Source organism: Betta splendens, chromosome 22, assembly GCF_900634795.4.
Source record: "Betta splendens chromosome 22, fBetSpl5.4, whole genome shotgun sequence".
In the NCBI taxonomy this organism is placed as follows: domain Eukaryota; kingdom Metazoa; phylum Chordata; class Actinopteri; order Anabantiformes; family Osphronemidae; genus Betta; species Betta splendens.
In genome coordinates this window covers 8,647,209-8,672,171 of record NC_040900.2, presented here as the reverse complement: position 1 = coordinate 8,672,171, position 24,963 = coordinate 8,647,209, and the positions used below count along the sequence as shown (strand labels likewise).

The window sequence follows — 24,963 nt, the reverse complement described above, 5'->3', positions numbered from 1 at the left end:
AGGAGGTTGAACTAAACACGACTAAATGTTGACACCTGCTGGGTAAACTCTGAACTGTGTAACTATTTAAAAAACGTTTTACAGTAAAATTCACGACCACGAGCGAGTCACAATTTTTGGTTATTTAAACCAAATCAGCCATAAACGCTTTTTGTGAGTATTCGACAACCTAAAAATTGATCAAATAGACCCAACCGGACACGTTCTCTTGAAGGGATGCGCAAGCTACATGGTTGGAACTACTGGATTAAATTTTAACAGTGCATTGTGTGAATGTCATGTGCTTTTCTGAGAGACATACTTAATCAGTAACTGCACTTGCAGCATAAGATTTGCCCCTGAAACCAAGCAGAAGTAAGATAATAAAAATGTTAAAGTATCCCAGAATTTTTTGGAAGCGAATAATTTTTTTCTGATTAGTGTAGCTAGGTACTTATAAAAAAGCTACAAGGCAGCAGCAGTTGACACACAATAGATGATAAAGATTATTTGAGAGAGGTTGCAATTATGACTATTTAGTTTGAGGTTATATATAGAACAGAAGCCAATATAAAGGAGAGAATAATGCCATGATATAAAAAGTGGGGGAAAAACTTGTGACAGGAAACGAAGCATGTAGTTTATCACTAAGTAAACACAGGAGGAGGAAGTACTCATTGTGTTTTAATACAAAAGTTTCAAGAAAGCAAAGTGTTGGTGTGGTCAGAATAGACAAAATATGTGTAATAAAAGAAAGCTGACTAAGCCAAGAAGCTGTGTGTTATTTTTCAGAAAAGACTAGAATGTTTTTCTAAGAATTAAACTGTCCTACAGAGTCTCAGACAAACAGACATTGTGCTGATATCAACAGTAAGCCGAAATTGGCCTTGGTGTTAGGTGGGAGCAGAAAAACCTCATGTGCTGTGAGTGCTGCAAAATCCCTGCTGACATCAAGCTGTTATGCCTGTTCATAGAACAGCTGCCTGAAACATCTGTGGAGAGAAACCTATGAAGCATATATCACGTAGGATACAGTGTAAAACTAGGCCTGGCACCAACACAAGTAACTGACACTCTTATAACTGTGCAGTCTTAGTGTCTTGTAAACCCATCTGATTCAGCACTTTGCCAGACAACGTTGCAGATTTCTCGCAGCTCTTCACATAGTGCTGGAGGATTATGGAGTGTAACAGGTCACAGTCACTGTAGCCTTGCTCTCTTCTCAGGAGGAGGCTTGCTTGGTGGAGCTGGAGCAGACGACTTTGTGGCTGGTTCCCTCTCCTCTTGTTTCACAGCTTCTGTGGGAGGTTCAGGCTCCTTCCTCACCTCAACTGCAATATATTAGCACAGATTAGGAGGAAACATGGAAGCTTGATGAACGTTTTATGCCGCACTTAAAATCTAAAAATATATGAATGTCTTAATAGAATGTATACATATGATAAACAAAATAGCACAACATAAATGTATTAACTGTAAGGTCACACCTGGAATAGGCTTCTCACCAGGCTTAGGCTGAAAGTGCAGACAGAAAACAAATTATCATTTGCTGTATTCCATGACACTTGCATTAACTTCTAAACAGGAAGCAAGAGAAGTACTTTGATGGATCTGGAGTGTAAAAAAAGTTAGTGTAACCTGCATGAGTAAATGTAACATGTACCTGGTAGAATGTTGGTGGAAATTTTGACCTGAGGTCCAACAAGAGTGTGTCCACACGATGCCTTTGAAACAACGAACTTGGTTCCTCTTTCTTCTTAGACTTAGGCTTGGCCTTTTCTGTTAAATGATTTGGTAATCAGCATACTGTATCATCAGTATACTATTTTAGTATATGTAACATTGTTAGGTAATAGGTATTTCACTACTAGGAGATCCCCATGAATGTTTTAATTTCATAGAAAAAACAACCTCTTTCCTCCTGGTCCTTAAAGTGCCACCAGTATCCTTTGGAGGGGTGATAGCGGCAATACGACATGGCTTCATCAAAGGCGGACTGAATTCCATGAACAGCAGAAAGCTGAAATAGATATGAGCCGTTTTATTTACAACAAAGCCCTCATTGCTTCAACGAACCAAAAAAACACAGCTCAAAATGTGTTATGAAAAAAATCGAACTAACCGCTCTGGAACTAATCACTGTTCCTAGGTCTGGGGCCTGATACACCACTCCTGCTATGATGTAGTAATCAGCAATCGGAGCCACTGGAGAACAGAAATACATTGTAATTGGAAATACAACCCAAATGATTGTTATGTGTTTGCAATGTAGAAGAGTTATAGAAATGTTGACAAAATAAATATCAAGACTAAGAATAGATAGAGTCTGAATGTTTTCTTTTTTCTTCATTTTAACACTGATACAGAAGAAACCAGTAATCATTTGCATATATATCAGATACTCCAGTCGCTTCATTCAAAGTTATTTGTGCACTTCAGTTTTGAACATTCAGGCAACTGATTAGCCAGGATGCCACAGATTCTTTCTCGCCAATTTAATAAGATGGCACACTGCTCACCTTGTGTTGGTGACTGTCTATGTTGTTTACGAATTATGTACAGAATTGGCTCCTGAGCATGAAGAAGAATGTATTCCATTCCCACCATCTGACTGAAAAAGGACAGAAAACAACATTTCCTTTCAGTTTTGTAAATGTTTGCAAAAGCGATCTTATAATATCAGTCTCTACAACAAACCACTTCTGAGTTTCACCTACATGAACAAGCAATCAGTATCTTCTTTTGAAGTGTAATGGTTTTTTATGTTTGGGGGGCACATAAATCTGTAATTTTGTGCACCCTAAAATACTTGTTATTTACACTTAGGGGGGTGAACTTACTTTAGATGCTCCAGAGTGAGCCGCTGCATCTTCACTACCTCATTATTACAAGTTCGGTCATAGAAGGGGTTACTTCTCTCAGAGAAATAGTCCAGCACATTTCCAGGATTAAGAATCGGCACCCAGCCACTGTCCACCCAGGAAATGCCAAGAAGATTGTCTGCAAATTGAACGTCCAAATACTAATCAACTCAAATCATCTCAGTTTAAGAGGTTTTGCATTAATCACATTAGCCAGTAATGTACACATGGTTAGAATAGTCTCAAATTTAAGGTTTAACTTCTGCACGTGCTTCAGTCAAGACTTTAATATTTTGGTCTTTTTGGTCGTATTAATTGTAGTAATAGACGGTACTAAGATCTATATGAAACAACTCGTGATTTGACTGATAGTGTAGATAGAAGTGCCCTCAACCTATTAAGAGATTATAGCATATTTTCGTACCAGCCAATGAACACGAAAGAATTTTGACGGAAGTATATATAAATTATATAAAGAGTAGAAACAATAATGGTGAAAGGAAAGTAACATGACAAATCATCTTTGTAGGCTGACATGCTAACAGTTGCTAATGCTAGCTTCCAAATTAGCACAACCTTCAATAGCAAATCTACGAATCAGGTGCATGTCAAGAATTCAAGTATTACAGCGCTGGCTAAAAATGCCAGCGATACAACAAGCCCTGTAACTGTGACTTTATTACAAATAAAACTATAAATTAAGGAGCCTTACCTCTGAAATCCACAGCCGCCATTATGTAAACAAGATGTCTCACAAAGATGACGTCAGAACATGTCATGCTCTGATGACGTCGTCTCGAGAGCGTTAATTAGTTTCATTGAATGTGTAGAAAGGACGTTAAATAAAAAAAGAAAGAATTGAGCCAACAAGAAACACTAGAGGTGATTTAGTCTGTGGGTGTTTATTATAAATCTGTGTGTGGTACATTTATTTATTTTATTTTTGCTATTTTTATCAAATTGTCATTCAATACTTTTGTTGTTGAACACTGTTTTGGAGAATTTTTGTGTCAACTACTGCCACTAGAGGCACGTGGTGCAGCGCAAACAATCCTTTGTTGAACTATTATAAAACCATTCATATTTAACAGCTTTCATGGTCCACGATCTCCATCTCTGGTTCGTTCCGCAGAGCCGAAATTCCAGAGACACACCCAGACAGCTGAGTTTGCTGCCATGTGTGACAGGCCAGATGGATTTTAGTTGGAGGATAAACAAATCACTCTCTCACACACACACACACACACACACACACACACACACACACACACACACACACACACACACACACACACACACACTGCATTATATTTCTGGAAAAAAAAGACAAAATGTCATATAACACCGTTATCCTGCACAGGCCCTGTTGTGGATGACATCATTTCACTGGAAGCTGCCTGCCTGTGTCTGTCAGATGTGGCTGCGCAGTGTGGTGAGCAGTCAGCGAGAATGACTGGCTGCTCCAGTGAGAGGCAACGAGCAGCTGACTGGTCTAAGGGGAGATGACTGCATTCCTCCAATCTGAGATAAGAGCTATGGACAGAAAGGAATATTTAGGACGATGATCTGCTAGGAAACGCTCCTATAAATTAAGCTTATGTTGCATTCTCCTATTAAACCTGGAAAGCGAGAAAAATCTGATAATAGCACTGACTGTTAATACAGTTTCATGACTATTGTGCAGCTGAATTGAATAAAAAAGATATTAACGTATGGCAAAACAAACCTATGAGACAGGAGGATGATTCACAGACAATATTTGCAGAAAAAAATATTTTTGGCCAAGACTAAATCCGTGATTGGGCTCTGGCTTCGTGATAACGCCTCACCCCTGACCCTTCCCGCTTCTGTTCACGTAAAACTATGCGCGCTGGTAATGAAATTATCTCCTAATCACAATAACGCCATGCAACATCTCCTCTTCCTGTTCGAGGCCACCCTGAGACTGCTGGCCCCGTATTTATCGACCAATCGGCTGGTCGGATGAAAAAAAAAAAAATACGAGAACAGGCTCCACCGGAGTCGCGCATCGTGCGGGGCTTCACTCGGAGGAGGCGCAGCTGCGACATCGGCGAGGCGGACGCGACCGCGATGCTGCAGTGAAGGAAGCGCGACCTCGCGGCTGTACGCAACAATAACGTCGAAGAATGAGCGCGATCAAGGCCGGACACGACGGCAGGGCGGACGGAGGCAGGAGCAGCCTCCCCGACAACGACGGCGGCTCCCCGAGGCTCCAGCAGTGCGCGCAGCCGCCCACCAGCGGCGGCGGCGGCGGCGGCAGCGGCCGGACCAAAGATGCCCGGTACCAGCAGCAGCTCCTGCAGCATCGGCACCACGGCGGGTCGATGCTGAAGCAGCCGTCCCACAACGAGCCGGCCGACGTGGTGCGGCGGGCGCTGGACTTCAAGAGCCAAGGCACGCAGTGCTACAAGGATAAGAAGTACCGGGAGGCGATCGGCAAGTACCACCGCGCGCTGCTGGAGATCAAGGGGCTGTGCAGAGTGCTGGGGGACCCGGACGCCGGCTCCAAGTCCCCGTCCCCGCTGCTGCCCACCATCAGCAAGTCCAGCACGCTGACGGACGAGCAGAAGGGGGCCATGGAGAATGCGGAGCTGGAGTGTTACAACAGCCTGGCCGGTAAGCACGCGCACGCACGCACGCACACACACACACACACACACACACACACACACACACACACACACACACACACACACACACACACACACACACACTGTATCAGAGCTATTTTAGAGCTCATGATTGATTCATAAAGAGAATGAGTCATGTTCAGGCATACCCCACTGTCCCCACTCCCTTCATTTGGTTTATAGTCATTGATTCCAGTTGAACCCACATGACGGCACCTCTATCCAAGAACATTCAAACACGGACTCCTCTCCGCTGCTTTTTTTCTCGTCCCAGCCTGCCTTCTGCAAATGGAGCTGGTGAACTACGAGAGAGTCAAGGAATACTGTCTGAAAGTACTGCACAAGGAAGGGAAGAACTTCAAAGCGCTGTACCGCTCCGGCGTGGCCTACTACCACCTGGGAGACTTCCAGAAGGCGCTCCACTACCTGAAGGAGTCGCACAAACAGGAGCCGTCAGGTCTGTCGTCTGGTTCACGGTGAACAAGTCAGGGCCTCCTGTGCTTTTTGTGTTACAGCTGTCAGATGTCGGCCGGATTAGCCAACAAATCCTGGATTCGATCATTAGTCTGTGAAGCTTATGTAAACTTCCAGAGATTGATACAGCAATTTATGCCACACGTTTGTCCCCTTTGAAACACAGATCAGAGCAGGTGCATGTGCCTAGATGATGGGCTAGAAACAGGTTGTAAGGTTGAGGTGGTGACTGATGTGGAGGGACCACAGCAGGACAGGGAGAATGGTGCAAGAGTGGCGAGGGCCGGCTGCAATCTCTGTTCATAACGCATTGAATAAATGGAATATGACTAACATGAATGTTGAAATGTAAAGGTGAAAACCAACACACGTCCACTTGTGACAAAATAGTTTAAACTCAAGGTTGACTCAAGGATTTCCAGGCCCAAGCCTCCTCTGCTCAGGACTTCGATCAATACCTGCTAAGAACTGATTCCTTTACGATTATCCTTTCTTTGATGTTTAATATAGGAAACAGGAAAATCAAATTTCACAATATTTGCGAAGCTCGAGTTCACAGAGTTCAGTGTTAATTGCCGACGCGCCAGCACATTGATGCCTCTGAGCCTTTCTCCTGCGCTTGTTTTCCAGACACCAATGTCATCCGCTACATCCAGCTGACAGAGATGAAGATCCGCCGGAGCGCCCAGCGGGAGAAGAAAGAGGCCACATAGGCGCCCGCTCCTCACCTGTCCCGCGCATTAACCCACTGTGTGCCGCCCGGCGTGGAGCGCCACCATGTTTGCTTTCGCCTCGCACCGCATCCCGCCGCCGGCTGTGATTGAGCTTCGTCCGTCGCGTGCCCGGAGCGCCCTTTTTCCGGCTTCACCTTTTCCAGCGTGAGTGTTTTAAAGCGTTTTCCAAACCGATGCACTGCCGCGCCAACGCCCGTGATGGAGCCAGGAGCGCCTGGTGTCCGCTGAGGCACAGGTGCCAACAGCTTCGATTTTTAAAAGTACATGAAACATTTTTATACTTTCAGCTCTATGTGAATTAAAGGTGCTGTACCGTGCGTAGGTGGGTTTCTAATTCCAAAAGCGTCGTGGAGGACACGTGGGTGCCGCTAGTACGAGACATATCACAACCTGTAAATAGGCTAGTTTCTAGAAATCTAATGGAGAGATGTTTGTGTTTATCGAAGCCAAAAGAAGCACTTCACTCACAGCATTTACTGTGTCGACTACTACTGTGTGTTTACTCTTAAGGTATGCTTGTAAAAATGTATCTGTGGATTGAAATATTTTTTGTGGTGCCGCCGCAGTGGATTCCTTCCCACGCCCCCATGTTTCCCCCCTCTTGTTAACGCGTAAGCTCAGATCTATGGACACAGTTGGATGAAAGCACACGTGTAAATAAAGAAGTCAACCAGAGACGACTGAAATGATTTTATACCTTTTCTTTCCCGGCCGTCGCCATGGCGACGGTGACACATCCTGACACGGTACAGTAGCATGTAAGTCTGATACACGCTTCTTGGCCACGTCGGAGCAGTGACATCATCCAACATCTGCCGTTTGGCCCAGTGAGCTGATCATTCTCTGTGGGCTCATATGGCAGACGGACAAAGGATAGCTGGACCCTTCACTGTGATTTTACTCCAGCCATTGGTTCCAGAGCAAATATAAGTCAACGGCGTTATTGTTATACTCAACCCTCCAGCTTATTCGTGGTCCTATCTTGAACCTTGGCCACACCTCAGAGGGAGCGATGGTTTCAACTAGCACCCTCCGCTGGAACACGCTGAGCACGATCACATTCTGCAGAGATGGAGCATCCACGCAACAAAGAGGACGGTCGTCCGGGCCGAGAGGTCACTTGACGTGTGATGAAGGCATCGCGATCACAGCCTGACGGGGATCCTGTGGTTCGTTGGGTGCAGCCCAGGCCAATAACACGCGTCCTAACTCGCAGGTCAAAACCCCTTTGAAGGTAATATTTGACCCCAGTCGGGTCCAGACTCAAACTCAAAGCCAATGTGGAAAAGCAAATGAAACGACCAAGTTCGCATGCAGACCAACTACACACCATGAGACATTTCATTGTGGATTCCTTGGATTCTTTTCTTAATAAATCAATGAATAATTTGACCCATAAAATACAAAGAAATTGAATGGTGCCCATCATACACAAGTGATTGAACTTTGCTTCATTGTCGACTGACAGTCCAAGAACAAAAATATGTAAAACAGCTATAAATAAGCTCAATTAATGCTAAACATTCTCACATCTGAGAAGATGCAACTCGGGAATGTTTGGCCTTTTAACTGAAACAGTTAAATGATGATCAAGGAACCGACTCGTCATTTTCGGCCCAACTCTTGAGTCGGATTCATCATTTAATCATTATTTTGGAGACACTGAGCTGCTGAGAGGCTGCTGCCAGGAAACGGCTGTGCCTCAACAATTCCCTGGATGCTTCTCGCAAAAACATCAAATGCAAAAATTCAAGGCAAGTGCAATAAATAAATATATTAAAAAAACAAACACAATTGAATCAGTACAAATATCAACATCCAGGAACGAACTTCCACATGGCACCAGGGCCCGTTTCACCCGTGTGCCACTCAGTGCTCATGCAGTTTGTTGCTTGTATAACCTAAAACATACTTTCCAGGCCTCATCCCACCTCCAGTTACTTTACAAATACAAAATTCCCCTTTTAGCCTTAGAGTTTGTGTCTCTCCAGGAGCGGCTACGACGGATCCAAACGAGCTGCTCCGACAGGGTCGCAGCCAAATATTGCTTCAGACGTCCTGATGGTATTAGATGCTGTACAGAGCTCAAGTCAACGTCAGGCAATATTACTTTGGCATCGCTTTGAGGCTGTGGATTATTAATGCAAAGAAGTGCTTGTGTTATACAACAGCCCCCCCCCCCCATGGAACATTGCTGTGACCGGTGACGACAGGTGTTTGTGTAGACAGTGGATTAAAAAAGAAAACCTGAAGCTCTACATTCATGATGCTTTCAAAAAGTGCACTTCATCAAGCACAATCTTCTCCCCATGCTTCAAACGAAACGTTGCATGTAAAGCTTTGTGAACGTCATTCTGTTAAGCCATTCGTGTGTTTACACTCAAAGAACAAATGACCGGGTTGCTACAGGTGAAAGAAGGAAAATGCATTAACAACCACATCTGGTTTAAATCATTATGTGATGCAATTTGGAGACTTTTTTGCCATTATTAATGTCAGAAAGGTAAAATATTCACAGTGAATGACTTTCTGATAATTTTTTAACGCGATTATAGACGGACTAAGAAACTGCTCCCAAAAGAACAGAGTAAAGCAGCAAACAGATTCTGTTTGTGACCCAGACCCAACTATCCGACGCCGGACAGTCCCCTCCTTGTTGTGCGGTTGCACATGGGGCCTAGTTAAGACCAGAACCCAGGCTTGTAGCGATAAGGTGAGTCTTTGGGGAAGCTGAGCTCGGGCCTGCAGAGCGGGACGGTTCCGTCCCGGTACTGGCCCTCGTCCAGCTGATCCAGCAGGTTTTGGTTCCTGTGGGGAGTGTAGGGGGTGGGAGCCTCCATGGGGGTGGGCAGCACCGCAGGGTCTCTCCCGAACTCCACCGTGGGTGGGGTTTCCGTGCTGGAGGTGTGGGTGGGCGACTCGCCGGTCCCCAGGCTTTGTCCGTTCACCCGCGGCCTCATGTCGGGCCAGAACACCTCAGAGCGCGCCCGGGGCGAGGGCCGAGGCCGGGCCACGAAGTCCAGCGTCTTGGGGCGTTCAGGGGCACAGCGACGGCGGGGCGTCGGCGGGAAAATAACGTTTGGATCAGGGAGTCGAGGGACCTCAGGGTGGTCTTCTTTAAAACCTCTGAAGCCACCTGCTGTGTTGAAAACGAGAGAAAGCCGACATTCATCCAACGCCTGTCAAAGTTGTGACATGGCGAATACTGAAGGAGTCAGGTTGTGACATATCAGCTGGAAACAACAGACTACACAGACTGGATCAGAGACGTCACCTGTGTTCTCCAGCGCCGACTTCTCCGGCAGCGGCTCCAGGTTATTGGGAAGGCAGCTCTTCTTAATGGCGCCGTCCGACGGCGTTCGCCGCAGGCTCCGCAGGGAGGTGGGCGCGGAGGGCAAATGCGTGGGCGTGAGGGACTGGTGGGGGTTGCGCTTGAAGCTCTCCAGGTGGGTGTTGACCAGAGGGTTGACCGGGGTCTGGAGGGGGGGCCGCGCGAGGGGGGGGGGAGGCGGGCCGACGCGCCGGCAGCTCCTCGCTGTCGGAGCGCAGCAGCGAGCGCGTGGAGTTGCAGTCCGACGCCGACGACAGGGACAGCAGCGTGTGGGAGGACGGCAGCGAGGGCACCGGGGGCTTGAGCGGGCTCTGGCGCCGGAGCGGCCCGCGGGTCGGCGGGCTGGTGCCCCGCTTGTGGGCCCCGGCTCTGTGGAAGAAGCCCTCCCAGCGCGGCCTGATGCTCCCCTCCGGCGGAGCCAGGCGCAGCAGGTCGCGGCCCAGGCCCGCGGCCGCCAGGACGGCGCCGCAGCCCAGGAGGACCAGCTCGGACCGCCGGCCCCCGCCGGGGCTCCTCCTGCACGGCGGCGTCCCCGCCACCCGGACGCCGGGGCCGTACTCGTCCCCCTCGCTGTCCGCAGACGCCGAGTGGCCCTCCTTGTGGAAGGGGATGCAGAGGTAGGACTGGCCGGGAGCCGCTCCCGGCTCAGCAGCGAAGCAGCAGTCTTCGTTCTCTAAAAGCAGGATGAGCCCCGTGTTACGCTGCTGGTGCTGCAGGGTTCATGCATCAGACCCGATCATTGTGCCGCTCACCCATCTCCACCAGCCTGGGCACCCCGGGCACCGCCGGACTGTGTCTCGGGGACCTGCGGAGGTTGGGGGCGCTGCAGGAGCGCTGCCTGCTGCCCTCGTGGGGAGGCTTCGCGCTGCGAGGGAGACGAGCAGGGTGAATGCAGACAGCAGCTCACGGCGGAGCCAACGGCACCGAGGCGTCCAGAACGCTCACCTGGCGTCGGCGCTGTGCTCCCTGTACGGGCCGCACCCGCGAGACCGGCCCTTCTTCCTGGACCCCTTCCTCTCGCTCTCCTCCGCCTCCGGCTGGAAAGCCGCCCTGCCGGCCCAGGCCGTGCATCCCTCCCTCGGAGTGACTGCAGAGCCACACATGCACAGCACACGTCACACGTTCAGTCGGATGGGAGTGAATTTGGACGAGGAGGTTCTGGGTGCTTACGTTGGATGGCTCTCAGGCGGGGCAGCATGGGCGGACTGGACGGAGGACTGGACCCGCTGCTGAGCAAACTCCTGCGCCGGTCGTGCGAGGGCGACGCCTGCACCGTGATTTTGTGCTGAAAATCTGAGCCAAACAGCAAAACAACAAGACATGGGACTTATATTGCAACACATATTGCTGTATCTGTACACTTTGAGGCGCTGGGAGCCGCTGGAAGGTACCTGAAGGCAAACTGATCCGGTTCCCATCCTTGAGTTTAAGGCGGTTGCGGCGGAATTTGCCCTGCCTGCTCTCCACGTGAGGCTTCTCCTGGTAGAGCTGGTGGATGATGATGTTGAGCTCCCGCTCCAGGATGTGGATCTCGCGCTCGGCGAGTTCCTGCTCGCGCCTCCTCAGCGCCTCCTCCTGGCACTTCTGCTGCAGCGCCGCCCGGGTCAGCTCCTCCTCCCACGATCGCAGCTCCTGGAAGGAAAGCACAAGCGTTTGGGCGCCGCCTCTCACCTTCCTGCATCATCATCATCATCATCATCATCATCATCATCATCATCATCATCATCATCATCATCATCATCATCATCGTCCAGTAAAGCCGAGCGTTTACCTTCTCCTTTGTCCGCAGCTGGTCGAACATTTCCTGGATCTCCAGCTTCCAGTCGTCCTGCAGGGAGTGGAAGGACTCCGCTGGCATCTCAAAGAAGCCGGACTCCTCGATGGCAGTCAGCTGGTCCAGAACAGCTGTGAACTGCGGCCTTGAATGAGAGTCTGAGCTCCAACACTCTATGGGAAGAAAAGAGAAGATGAAATACCTGCTGAGAAAGAAACACTTTTTCTCCATAAGGCCTCCTCCATGATTTCTCCATCTCACCCTCCATGAGACGTGCAAAGGGCTCAGGACAAGTTGAGGGAATGGGCAAGGCGAGCTTGTTCATCGCCACGCCGTACGCCACCGCCAGCCCGTCGATGCCCCGGAAGGGAACCTCCCCCGTCAGCAGCTCCCACAGCAGCACGCCGTAACTTTTAAAAGCCAGACACAACAACATAAGGATTCACAAACACCGGTGCTGCATCATCCGACACTGTGGCTCCAAGCTTTAGACAAGGGCCCGTTTTCAGCAGGTCTGATGCGTCTAGTTTTTACTTTAAACGTCAAGCAAGGATCAGAATGCCAGCGTGCAAAAGCCAAGGCGAGACAGAGAAGTAGGAAAATGTCAGCAGAGAAGGGGAATTAAGATGGATGGTACAGAGGCCGAGACACCAGCCCAGCGTGCACGGCTGGTACCGTGGTGCAAACACCACTATGGCAATTTAACGGGCAAACAAACCGGATAAAGTGGCTAAACGCTAAACGCTACCGTGACACAAAGCGAGTCCCCCTCTTCGCTCAGACACTTTCCACACATCGATTAGACACGATGCCCAAATGTTTTTGGATGCTGTGATGAAGATGCGGTCACTTACAATAGCAGTCAAGATTTTAAATACAGTAGAACTCCCAGGACCTCATTGTCTTTACCTCATAACTAAATAGGATCCCAAAAATAATCCAAATAAACCCTGTAGTTAATGTATAGTTTTGCACACACTGCCTCTCTGCATCGCAGTTTCGTTACTATGGCAACCGAACAGGTGGACGAGCTCTCTGGCCCCGTCTGCGGCCCCCGCTGCCCACCTCCACACGTCGCTACCCTTGGAGAACGTGGACGAGCGGATGACCTCGGGGGCCATCCAGGCGTAGGTGCCGGCGGCGCTCATCTTGGTGGTGCGGTGCCACTCTCGCGCCAGGCCAAAGTCCGTGATCTTCAGGGTCTTGTTGCTGAGGTCCTCCATCTCAACCCTCTCGAGGATCAGGACTGGGGCAGGCGTGCGGGTCGGTGGGGAATGATGAGGATGTAGCAGTCGGGGGGGATGGGGGGGGGGGGGGGGGGGGGGGGGGGGGGGGGGGGGGAGTATGTGGGGAGGGAGGTGGGGGGAGGGTCAGAGGGGACGTGGACGAAGTAAAAGGTTTCAGGACGTTGCCAGGATGTGGAGCAGCACGAGTCCCACAGTAAAACACAATGAATGGGCGAACGCAAAAAAGAACGAGACACATGGCGGTTGGAGTGGGAGGCCGTGATGAAAGGATTGGAAGGATAAAAGCAGGGGAGAGAAAGAGAGAACAAACAGAGAAACCAACAGTGAGCCACCACAACACAGGAAGGCCTCCATCAATGACAGCAACGCGCGGCACGCCCATGCTCCAACTGGCTCTAAAGACCCACTCCCAACGTGTGCAGGCAAAGCACCCCCCCCCCCCCCCCAGCTCCACGGTGCCAGGCCATCTGCCGCCCAGCGGTGAGGCTGCGGTGCCGGTCCGCCCCCTTCATCTGCTGCAGAGGCAGCTTTCTCCGAGAGGAGCTAAAACCCCAAACCGTGCTCCAAGACTGAAGCACGTGTTGAAGTTAGAGTTTCTAGACTCCTGGATACGGGTTACGGGGAGAAACCACACCGATGCATCACATTTCCCATCCAATGGGGTTCGAGGAGCTGAGGCAGCGCCGGGCGGTGCCGCCCGTCCTCACACCCGCTGCTTCTGGGCCGTGGAGCCGCCGCGGGTTCCCCCCCCCGCAGGGCCCAGGATGGCAACTCGTTACACTGACTTAACACTTGAACGCAGCCCATTGGCCGTGACGCGGCTGAGCTGATCAACGGAGGCCGGGCCAATGAGAGGCCGGCAGCTGGCGGCGCGTTGCCGGCGCCACTTCCAATGGGGAGGCTGCAGAAGAGCACGGGGCAAATCCTCCCTAATAGGCTTGGGATTTAGGGGATCCAGTTGGGGAAAATGCAAGATAACAGCTGCTGCATAAGCATACGTGCAAACTCCTTTTCCTTTCTAAACCATACATCCATCCAAACCACTGCCTGGGCTGAGAACAGTGGGACACTGGGTCTTTTTAGCTTGCATACATTACTAAATGACTATAATACATTAATAGGGATCTTACTGTTGCTGGACTTGAGGTCTCGGTGGATAATGGGAACGATGGCCTGGCTGTGGAGGTAGAGCATGCCTCGGGCGATCTGAACGGCCCAGTCCACCAGCGTGCAGGGCGGGATGCGCTTCCCGGCGAGGGCCCTGTTGAGGGGGCCCCCCCGGGCGTACTCCATCACCAGGCACAGGTTGGGCTCCTGCAGACACACCCCCAGCAGCGCCATGATGTTGGGGTGGCTGAGCATGGCGAAGAGCTTGGCCTCCTGCCGCACGCTCTCCAGGGTCTGCTCCGCGTCCTCGTCCGGGTCCCGGCGCGCCGCCTTCACCGCCACCTCGGCGCCGTGCCACACGGCGCGGTACACCTTCCCGAAGCCGCCCACGCCGATGATCTCCTCCAGGGTGAGCTCCGAGAAATCAATCTCCAGGACTGAGGCGAGAGACACACAACAATAGGAGATGAGAAGCAAAACAAGGACGTCAGGGGTCGGGGTCAGTCTGTCTGGAGCTGGGAGGTCGTTCACTGTAGAACGTCTTAGCAGGGTTGTTTCCCCAACGTGAACCTCCAAACCAGGTCACTCACTTCAAGGGTGTTTTCCCTGCTGCCCCACATACAGGACGTGGAGGAACTATTACACAAGGATAAGCATCTGTCCTCAAAGCAGAGAGAGGGAAAGGACGGGCGATGACAGCGGGCTCTGTGCCCATGGAGCCTCCAGCCTCCTCGGCAGACTGACCTTGGTGAATTTTTCAGGTGGGACGGATCGTGAAAGTAGGCCACTGCCTCTGCCTGCGACGAGACGGCAGCCAACAAAAGGCAGCCGAGAGTGAGATCCACCCAAACGAGAGACCGCTACCGGGCTTAAGACGCGTGCGTTTGCTGCAGAGCATCCTCTAGGAAGTAGGAGCTGCTTTGAATTTTGTGCTTACTCCATGCATCTGGGGGTTTTGGCTGCACATACTGTTACAGCCCCCCCTCCCTGCTGCTCGCATTTGATGGAAACTCACTTTAAAAACATGCAATAGACTAAAATCGGTTTATTTCAGTCTGCGCACGCCCCCCTCGCTACCATGTGCATTGCCTTTCGCCGCGGGGTGCCGACCGCTCCGCTTGGCACGCAGCGATGAATTGCGCTGGTCCTGAAGCTGCGAGGATGCTCGGCCAGCTCGTTTCCAGGCCAGCAGGAGTGCACTGCGCCTGCCATGACACAGCACTCTCTTCAACGGCCTAACAAAAGATAACACGCTCCAGCCCCGCGCACCCTTCCACGCGTGTCACGCAGACTCAGCAGCAGCGTGATGAAGCACAATGGGACACTCACGGTGCAGGGGGGGCACGGAGGTGTCCCGGGTTTCCTCCGGGATGCCGGTTCCTTTGCTCACATAATTGGACGGGAATATGCCGACCCGGTCGGCGATCATGCCGGTCCACCAGCCTTCATCCCCCGACACCAGGGAGTCCTTGGACAGGACCTCCACCCGGTCCCCTCTCCGCAGGCTGAGCTCGTCGTCCGCAGTCGCCTCGTAGTCGAACACCGCCGTCCAGAAGCCCTGCGCGGCGGCGGGTGCCGCGTTCGGTGCGGCGCCGACGCCATTCTCCGGTGCGGGCCAGCGAAAAACACTTGCCTCCGCTTCTTCCGAGGACGAAACGCGCGCCTTGGGACTCAAACTACCGTCCAAAGCGGGTTTGAAGACATCCATGGACGCGATCCATAGGGGCGAGCTGGATCACTGCGGGCGCATCCACCTGACGAGGCTGCGCGCCCTGCTTCCGCACCGCGCACAACAAACAGCTAAGTAGCGTCTAATCCCGCACGCAAACACGGCCGCAGAGCGGATGCGCCATTCTGCTGCATCGTCTGCCGTTCATAGCCGCTGGCTGCAATCAAACATACACGGCTCCAGCTTGATGGCTTCCAATGCACAATCCGTCACCCAATCATAACCGTGACCCCCTCCCGGACCCAGAGTCTTTATTGTAAGCCAATTGTGTCAACGTGCGAATAAGCACCGGCTTCCTATTGGTGGAGCCACGCGTCACACAGCGTCTGTCCCACCCCGATCTCAGCGTCAGACACTGGTCACCTTGTCCACATCGTGAACGCGCTCCTTGCCAGTTAAACACACACACACACACACACACACACACACACACACACACACACACACACACACACACACACACACACACGGAAACAGAGTGCTTTTCTTGAAATAGTCTCCTTTATTTAATAACAGACTCCCCCTCCCCTCCCCAAACAAGAAAAATAAACTAAAAATAACAAAAGACTCAACTTAATATTCAATTCCATGCATCACTCCCTGAAATGAAAACTTCACAGCAAGGAGTAAAAAGGGTACATTAATAAAGTTCCTACTATTCCATTAATGTGATGAGAAGGAAGTTTCTGCGTGTGTGTCTAATTTCTCCATCTCATCTTTAGCCCGTTCTAATTCGCCGTCATGCCGTCGCCATGACAACTCCCGGATGCAACACGCTTCAGTCTTTGTGATCGGCGAGCAAAAAAAACAAAAACAAACAACAAATAAATAAATAAAAACTAGACTTGTCAGTCAGTTCAGTCCACTTCCGTTCAAAAACGACCACTTTGCACATTGATCATATTTTTTACGAACAGATACACGGAGGTGGAGGTGGTGAAGAGAGAGCGGGAGGATGAAAACGAGGTGTAGGGAGGAAACAAAATGACAGTCAATCAATCCTGCTAGTGAAGTGCAAATGATGAATTACTTTATGCAGTGACAGTAAATCTGGTCAAATTTAACACAGCACATTTACTTGACTGACTGTGTCATCTCTGTGTCTGTCAAGTGACAGGAGCTTCACTTTGACTTTCTTGGGTTTCTAATTCAAAACCTTTGTGATTGTGTGAGCAACAAAACTGCATTAAGATGAGAAAACAATGGGAAAAAAGGAAACTGACAATCACATAAAACTTTATGTAGTTACATTAATAATAATAAGTTACTCGCATCCAGTTTACAGGATCAATATCTGAGTGATGTTTAAACAACAGAAGAAGAATTTACGGTACAGAATCCAGTGTGTGCATGTGGAGCAGAAAGTTTTCATCCTGCAGTCAAATAACAAAACTGTCTGATTTCAGTTCTTCTTCTTTTATTCTGACATCTCACTGCAGCAAAACGCACCCATCCATTAAATGTGAGGTTTCACCTCAGTGGAACTTCCTCAGTGTCTCACAACATCAGCTGCCAGTTCAGGCTCCGTCCCGCGACTGGGTTGGTGGAAGGAGCAGGTGCATCGGGAGGTGAAGTGGAAGATGGAGGTTTAAAGAGTTAAGACGTATTTTGAAGAGGAACTGAAGTCGTGCTCTGGTGAAGGCCACCAACAGCCTGGCCTCACCACTGCAACACACACACACACACACACACACACACACACACACACACACACACACACACACACACACACACACACAATACAAATAACACTGGCACTTTTTCATTTTTAAAATACCCGCTGAACCCCAGACTCCAAAACATTCCCAACGTGAGTCTACAACAAACCAAACCGGCTCAGATGGAGCAACTGCAGGCGACCAGTAGATGAGGTGTGAGTTGCGATGTGACCTTCCACCCCCCCACAAACACACACAAGACACCAGGACACCGACACCGCGTCTGTGTGAACGTACGCTGAAAGTTATGTACATGATGTGGTTGTGAGTGGCCTGACAGGACGGTCGACCCCTGACTGAGTGTTTATGTGTCGGGGGCCGCGAGGTGGGCAGGTAAACAGCATCCGAGGCAGCCACGACACATGTGTACAACACTGGCCACCACAAAGGAAGAGGAGGAGGAGTAGAAGAAGACAGGACCACAGGGACTGGAGGTCAACACCCCCTGGTGGACGTACGGTGTCACTGCCACTCACTGTCGCTGGGTTTGAGTTTTTCACTGTTTTGTACTTTTTAAAGCAGATGTTGCATCCCACCTCTTTGGTAAATCTCTTGGGTGATTCTTAAATTAGCCATAAACCGACTGATTATATACTGACATACACTTGCAAATGAAGCGATCAACACGTTTTTCACAGCTCTCGGGAGTTTCCCTCCCGTCTCGTTTTAAAAACAAAGCACCGGTCGTGGGTTGCACGGCGTTCAGGCTTCAGCCCGGAGCTTCTAAGGGCTCCCATCCCAACGCAGCCTGACCAGACTTCAGCTCTAAACTCAGGTCAAGTGTCTATGAGACGCCAGACGTGTTGCTTGGAGCTGCAGCTACCGATCATACTCAGCACCACTGAGAGTTTCAGCCCAGTTTGAATTGGATTCTGTAAAAATCAATGGATGCTTAACCTCTGTGTGTGAAATTCTTCTATAAACACGCAAGGGTTTGCTAAGATGTAACGGAAACCATCACAACTGTACATGAGTCAACTATAATTGTAGCAGGCGGGTGTGAAAAAACTGCATTTCTGCTTCTAATAATACTTTATTAGAAGTGTGATGGGGTTTTCTTATCGTCAGGGAAAAATGTGCCTGGCTCACGTGTCCAAACTTACAAAGGTCAGATTACAGGTCAAAGGTCAGAGGGATGGCTCGATGGGAGAATGTCGGGGTTTGTGAGTGATGCACGGTTGAAGAAGCTCCCTTGGCTCGCCACGGACGCTACGTCCAGGCAGAAGCTCGATCTCGGCCGACTTGCGAAGACGGAGCCGGCGCCTCTTTGACTTGGCGGCAGAGCGAAGGCCTCGTTCCTCTAGCATCCGCCTTTTTGCACACGCACAAGAGGAAGTCTCCATAAGTAGAATTACACAGCAAAAGTGCATGGAAGGAACAGTACAAAAATACCTCTGAGTGTACGTCTGCAGCAACACGTCCAGACCCCCCCCCCCCCTTTTTTTTGTGAGGTTTCCGATCGAAAACGGTGAAAAGTCGAGTGAGACCAAGATACTGGTAAATAAATAAAATACAATGTCATACTTTACCTAAGCAAGATACAGAACTCCTATAAAGGTGAGGACGTTGCTCCAGGATATAGTTGACCCCCCCATCCCTTCCCTCCCACTTCCAGCCCCATCCTCTGTTGTGGAGCAGGAGGTGACCACACTTAAACAAATATTCAAAATATACAGAAAATATGGAACTATATTATATATAGATACGTGTAGAGTACAGAAGTAATGTTCAGGGCAGTTTGATCATGTTCACCGGTCCGTCCTCGTCCTCCTTGTCTGTTTGAACTGTCACTGTCCTCTTTTTCTTCTTCTGTGTGACCTCTCTTTAGGAAACTATGCAAATAAACAACATATCCGTTTACGATAGAATACTTTGCTATTCCTTAACGCAGCTCAGAAAATAGTTCTTTAATTCCGCTTTATATGTTTACTTTTTTGTTTTATTTATTTTTTGCATGTTTTTTTTCCCCAAAATACTTTTTAGAAAAAAAAATCGTCCTCGTCAAATGTTGAGAAAAATATAGACTTCTGGTTGACTCAGATCTCTACGATATGAGAGGGCAGCCGCCTCCAGTGCAACGCAGGACCACCTCTCGGCCTCGGCATCTTCTGGACCGTGCGGTGACCCACATCCTGACTGCCAGCACTCTGCGACAGGCTGGGAATGGCCGTCCTTGAAGCCAGGCCTGTCGCGACTAGAGGACGGTCACACACCTCAGAGCATCCCTACAGAAGAGGTTGAGGGAGAGGGGGGGAGTGGGGAGGGGGGTGTCTGGGACAGCCTCTCCTGTCCTTTCATAGCACACACTGACCCAGACTCCACAGTGAGGTTTCACGCCTACCTCTGAAGTTGTACTTTACACCTCTGCACGTTTGCGTTCGCCTTCGCTGAAGTCTCTCCCCATTAGAAGCCCTCTATATGACAGTAGGCCTCCAGACTGGAGAAGAGGATGTAAAGGAACCAGAGGCTGAAGAAGAAGCCCGACGTGGCCAGTCTGTGACCCCGGGGCCCGCCCAGTTCTCCCCCGATGTGGGCCCGGCGCCGGTACAGCAGCACCGAGACGGCCAGGAAGGCGAAGATGGTGAAGAGAGTCACGGAGAAGGCCAGCGAGCCGGCCTCCACCACGAACGGCTTCCCCTTCATGTTCCAGTAGATGGCCGCCACCGACCAGGCCATGCCGATCCCCAGGAAGACGTTGACGGCGTTGCTGCCGGTCACGTTCCCGATGGAGGCGTCCGCGTAGGAGTCCTGGACCGCCGCCACCTTGCTGGCAAAGGTGTCTGGGAAGAGAGACCACGTCAAGACTTAGATCTACTAACAATCAATGCTGACACATGCCGGTTCTGGATCCTGGACTCACCTGGGACAGATGTGCCCAGAGCCACGAAGACCACGGCTGTGACCGAGTCCTTGAGGCCGATGGTGCAGCCGAAGTGGGACGCCAGGTCGCCGATGACGGCCGTGAGGACGCCGATGATGACGATGGAGATGGTGAAGCAGGCCCAGCCGTTCATGTAGTCGGTGGGGGGGACGCAGGCGAACAGCACCTTCCAGAAGACCGTGAGGAAGTGCATGACGTAGTCGAAGCAGGACGGCAGCCGCTCCTCCCCCGTGTCGTCCTCGTCCTCATCTCCTGGTGGGAAGTGGGCCCGAGCGGGGGGAGGGTAGGGGGGGGGGGGGGGGGGGGGGGGCGGTTGAGGGGAGAAGCAGGAGAAAGATGCAGAGATAGAAGGATGGAGAGAGGGAGAGAGAGAGAGAGAGAGAGAGAGAGAGAGAGAGAGAGAGAGTGAGAGAGAGGGAGAGAGAGAGCGAGAGAGAGAGCGAGAGAGAGAGAGCAGTGTGGTGGAGATAAGAGGAGGGAGGAAAATACTCACTCAGCATCGTACCCTCACCTGGTTTTTCAGCATAAGAAAAATAAATCTTCAAATAACTCTTCGTCTGACTAAATAATAGACCTTTTTTTTGAATCGCAGTCCGACTCTGGGCGTTTTACAGTACCTGCGCTGACTGTAATGGCCTCCATGAACTGGTCCCTCCAGGAATTCGTCCCCACCACCAGGGCCAGGTTGGTCTTCTTGATCAGCTTGTCCACCGTGCTCTGTGCGTACGAAAGACACCACATCCGGTCGTCATTTAGCGCGCGGACGCGAGCGCACCAGCGTCACCACACGGGGGCAGTGGCGTCTGGTCGCACACGTGGCGAGTCCAGTGGAGCTGTAGAGCAGCACGAGCAGAAGCAGCGCGCACCTTGAACTCGTACGACTCCTCGATGATGACCTCCAGCTTGGCGTGCTCCCCCAGCACCGGCTTCCCCATCTCCGCGATCCGCTTGGCCTCCTCCTCGTCCGACGTCAGCTTCCTGTCAGGCACGTCTGAACGGAAGCACAAAACGGGAGTCACGGCGAGGATGAGGAGGGCGCTCATCGCGTACAGGAGCTGGAAACTGGACGCTCTCCCCACAGAACGACCAGTGCAAGTCTGGAATAGCTTCAAACGGCAATTAGCCGCTAAGTGAAACCCTGCTGTTTGTAACGTGGCGGTGCACAGTCATGGGGGTCGTGATTGACAGGCGTCCATGTGGAGCCCGGTCCATCAGAACAGCCTCAGGGCCCTCACGCTTCGACCTCCGCCACTGAAATCCTTTTATTTTAAGGGCACAGTTCATTCAAATCACTCAAAGTCATGCTTCTATTTTTAGGACTATATCCTGCACCGTTAAAAGCAGCAGTATTAGAATGAACTGGAGCTGGTGCATACATTATTTACTAATTGAGCCCTGACTGCAAAATTAAACAGCAAGACGTTAATAAACGCTAAAAAAAACATTTAGGGCTCATTTCACGTCTTCCGAATGTAAGCAGGCTTGTGGGAGCCGCGATCAATCCGCCTGTCCGTCTGTGTGTCAGACATCTTGCGCGCGCATCCACGGGAGCGCGCCCGCGTCGAGCCACCCGGTGCAGAGACGTCGTCGTCTTTCACGCGCACCCCCGAGTCCCGGCTTGACGCTCCTTGCTGACAACACGCTTACCATTAAATATTAACGCTGCCATTTAAGATCAGAGTCGAGTCCTCTTGATAGGAGGGCGCGCCTCCGAGCACGCGCGCACGCACACACACACACACACACACACACACAGTCATGCGTATTATACATGCGCGCACTTTAAACCAAATCAATTACACACCCAAGACACCGTGCGCCCTCAGGTCCAGACAGGATTTCTTTGGCTCGAGTTTAACATCTGATTATGCAGCCATTGCTGCGCTGTGCAGCGCTACATGACACAATTTCCTTGACATGAGAAAATAATCACACAAAGGTAATTAAATTTCTGATTTCGGAACCGAGGGCTTATATCATGACTGTTATCAAGTGTTTGTACCTTGCTCTTGACTGGGGAACATAATTTATGGATTTATGATTAATTAGTCCGCAATTAATTAGCGTGCAAATCCATCACTCGGCGTTGCAGAGAGCAGCAGGTGGCGTTTGGAGCGCGGCCAGAACAAGAAGCACGATGCCATCAAACGCACGGGACCGTGGTGTTAGTGGAGATGCGCACAGGAAGGATGGACAACTTACCGTCGGCCAACAACAGGGCTGTGGGGGGAGGAGGGATGGAGAAATCAGAGGAGGCAGAAATGAAGCACGGCAGATAAAAGGGAGAGAAATGTGATGGTTATTGACCCCCGGGTGTTATATATGTGTCACTTAGAGCCTGGCCGCCTGAAATGGAGGAGAGGTGTTCTCCAGCTTTTTATGGCCACGAGAGCAAAATCGAAGTTTATTAAGAAAAGAACGTGACGGAAATCAACAGATTGGTGGCAGTTTGTGCTGAGCTCCAGCTTTCGGGATAAAACCCCAGCGCTGCCCGAGACGGTCGTTACGCGACAAGTCTAATTGAATAAGGCCCGTTTGAAGTACCGCTGGGTGCGAAGTGTTTGACGTCACAGCTGGCGCTGCCGCTGCCGATCTGGTGAAGGTGGGAGACGGCGGGATTTGACGTGACAGCTCCATTCAGGACAACGGCGCTCGCGAAACGCCTGCACCGACCACCAGCGGGCTTGAACTGATGCTGACGAACCCGCACCGATCTTTGACGGGTTTGGATCGAGCGCTGTCGTTGAACGCAAACGTGCCGACGATGAACGCGCGCCGTTCAGCGACGCTGCGCCCCGTGGTAGCGCTTAAGCCATGACTCTCGTTTGTGGCTGTGGAGCGGATCGGTGACACTGCGCAGCACGCGCACACGCCCCGCGGCGACGCGCAAACTGCCGCTAAGTGATATGATTAAGAATAAAAAAGGCTCAAAAGTCATCCGGGTAATTACATGACAGCCACGGCATGAGTGGATAGAGAGAGGCAGCAGAAGCCTTCCCTGCCTTTCAGCCATTACGGATCCACGCTGACATCGTCGTCTTCGGTGGTAAAGTCTCCTTAGAGTCACAAAACAAGGACAACACTTTCACGCTGCTACAGAGATCGCGGGCTCCGAGGGACGAAGCCACAACGCTGCGCTGACCTGTTTGTCTGCTCCCAGAACACACACGTTCAGCCCGAAAATAATAAACAGATATTTAAAAAAATGTGTCATCCGTCTCTCGTACCCTTTAATGGCTTAATTAGGAATCTCCCAACACTGTTTAGATTATATATGTGGATTTTTTTCACTATTAAATATTTACAGTTAGTGAAAGGTCATTCGGACCTTTACAGCTTTTATTGCATAACCTATTTTAATGATTTTACTATTGAGAATATTATCCAGTGGGAAATGTATTAAAACGCTATCAGCAAATATTGGTTTTCACACATGAGCAGGGACTAGAACAACAGTCTGGATCAGTCATCTACAATCACAGAATCACAGCTGGACGAGGATGAGGAGGCTGCAGGTCCATGCAGGTTTTCTTCACAGTCTCGCCTGGAAATGAGGTGACAGGTGCTTGTCTTAATGATGGCGACGGTTTTTTCACCTTATAGTCACCAATGCGATGCCCGAAGATGAAAAGTTGTTGCTTATTCTGCTCGATCTTGATCTGTTGTGTGTAAACAGACAATATCTGCATATTCAGTTTAGTCACGTGGCAACAGGCAACAAGCGCTTGAGAATCTCGGAGGTTTCTTCTGTGTTGCGCATCAGAAAAAAGGAAACGTGGAACGCGTCTGCACGCAGCCGTGGCCGTATTCGAAGCAGCTTTAATTTCCTGGAGGATCGGCCGCTTCAGCACTGCGGGAAAGATTAGCACCAGTTCAAACGGAGGACCGGCCTCGTACAGCCACATATGCACATAGGCACAAAGCAGATGGCAGCGCGCCGATAAAAGAAGGAAACGTAAAGATAAGAAGGTGTTTTAAAGGCCCCGACTGCAGGTTGTGGTTCCGCCTGCAGCGCGATTGTGATAGGGAAGATTAAGCAAAGGGGGTGTAATTGGAGGGTGTGGAGAAGTGTGCGTGGGCGTACTGGGAGCAAGGGGTCCACATAGTGGGGCGCCATCAGAACCAGTGGAAGGATGCAGAGACGAGGAAAAGTAAAAGTCACTGGTTCTACAGGTATTTAGCCCGAATCGTCGTCATAAAAGTCTATCTGACGATGGATGGAAACGGGCTCCATCCGTCCATTAGGGCTGAGGCCGTTTCTCGACCACCAGACAGACTGGGATTTCTGACTGGGAACAATGGGAACGAGAAGACGCGGAGAGACGGAGGTGTGAGTATGTTCCTAGGCCTCCTTCATTAAAACGAATACTGATGATGATGATGATGATGATGATGATGACGATGGACCCTCGACGGTCGGAACGAACAGGAAGACCAGAGAGCGCCAGGCCTGTGGTGTGGGGGGTGGACAAAACCG

The 24,963-nt window shown here is 50.6% G+C and overlaps 4 protein-coding genes across 7 annotated transcripts in view; 1 reads left to right on the top strand and 3 right to left on the bottom strand.

Moving 5' to 3' along the window:
* Positions 1-650: 650 nt before the first annotated feature.
* Positions 651-4,008, bottom strand: med6 (mediator complex subunit 6). The gene is made up of 8 exons (XM_029138869.3): positions 3,553-4,008; positions 2,820-2,979; positions 2,499-2,590; positions 2,102-2,184; positions 1,891-1,999; positions 1,643-1,758; positions 1,467-1,494; positions 651-1,310 (listed from the first exon to the last, which is right to left on the bottom strand). The coding sequence occupies exons 1-8, from the start codon at positions 3,617-3,619 to the stop codon at positions 1,180-1,182; spliced, it is 786 nt and encodes a 261-aa protein (XP_028994702.1). The 5' UTR covers positions 3,620-4,008; the 3' UTR covers positions 651-1,179.
* A 319-nt stretch (positions 4,009-4,327) lies between these two features.
* On the top strand, positions 4,328-7,374 carry LOC114848401 (tetratricopeptide repeat protein 9A). The gene is made up of 3 exons (XM_029138870.3): positions 4,328-5,477; positions 5,766-5,948; positions 6,596-7,374. The coding sequence occupies exons 1-3, from the start codon at positions 4,988-4,990 to the stop codon at positions 6,676-6,678; spliced, it is 756 nt and encodes a 251-aa protein (XP_028994703.1). The 5' UTR covers positions 4,328-4,987; the 3' UTR covers positions 6,679-7,374.
* map3k9 (mitogen-activated protein kinase kinase kinase 9) lies at positions 7,375-16,263 on the bottom strand. Its single transcript, XM_029138821.3, is given in 12 exon segments — positions 7,375-9,838; positions 9,974-10,170; positions 10,172-10,703; positions 10,783-10,895; positions 10,976-11,117; positions 11,201-11,323; positions 11,422-11,662; positions 11,802-11,977; positions 12,066-12,214; positions 12,870-13,050; positions 14,182-14,595; positions 15,488-16,263. Coding segments are annotated over 12 exon segments (3,105 nt in total). The 5' UTR covers positions 15,867-16,263; the 3' UTR covers positions 7,375-9,380.
* A 103-nt stretch (positions 16,264-16,366) lies between these two features.
* slc8a3 (solute carrier family 8 member 3) overlaps positions 16,367-24,963 on the bottom strand; it is a 45,864-nt gene continuing 37,267 nt past the window's right edge. For 2 of the 4 annotated variants that reach the window (XM_029138823.3, XM_055505940.1), the window contains exons 4-8: positions 22,689-22,706; positions 21,353-21,477; positions 21,104-21,203; positions 20,466-20,738; positions 16,367-20,385 (exon numbers count right to left, since the gene is read on the bottom strand). In XM_029138823.3, the coding sequence (XP_028994656.1) occupies positions 20,009-20,385; positions 20,466-20,738; positions 21,104-21,203; positions 21,353-21,477; positions 22,689-22,706 (893 nt within the window). In that variant the 3' untranslated portion in view covers positions 16,367-20,008. The remainder of the gene's footprint in view (positions 20,386-20,465; positions 20,739-21,103; positions 21,204-21,352; positions 21,478-22,688; positions 22,707-24,963) is intronic. The other 2 variants (XM_029138824.3, XM_029138825.3) reach the window with 2 other exon arrangements.

Coding starts and splice junctions, on each gene's coding strand:
- med6 (XM_029138869.3), bottom strand. CDS start 3,619: ATGACATGTTCTGACGTCATCTTTGTGAGACATCTTGTTTACATAATG. Junction 2,591..2,819: donor CTCACTCTGGAGCATCTAAA/GTAAGTTCACCC, acceptor GTCCTTTTTCAG/TCAGATGGTGGGAATGGAAT. Junction 2,185..2,498: donor TAGACAGTCACCAACACAAG/GTGAGCAGTGTG, acceptor TCTGTTCTCCAG/TGGCTCCGATTGCTGATTAC.
- LOC114848401 (XM_029138870.3), top strand. CDS start 4,988: ATGAGCGCGATCAAGGCCGGACACGACGGCAGGGCGGACGGAGGCAGG. Junction 5,478..5,765: donor GTGTTACAACAGCCTGGCCG/GTAAGCACGCGC, acceptor TTCTCGTCCCAG/CCTGCCTTCTGCAAATGGAG. Junction 5,949..6,595: donor GCACAAACAGGAGCCGTCAG/GTCTGTCGTCTG, acceptor CTTGTTTTCCAG/ACACCAATGTCATCCGCTAC.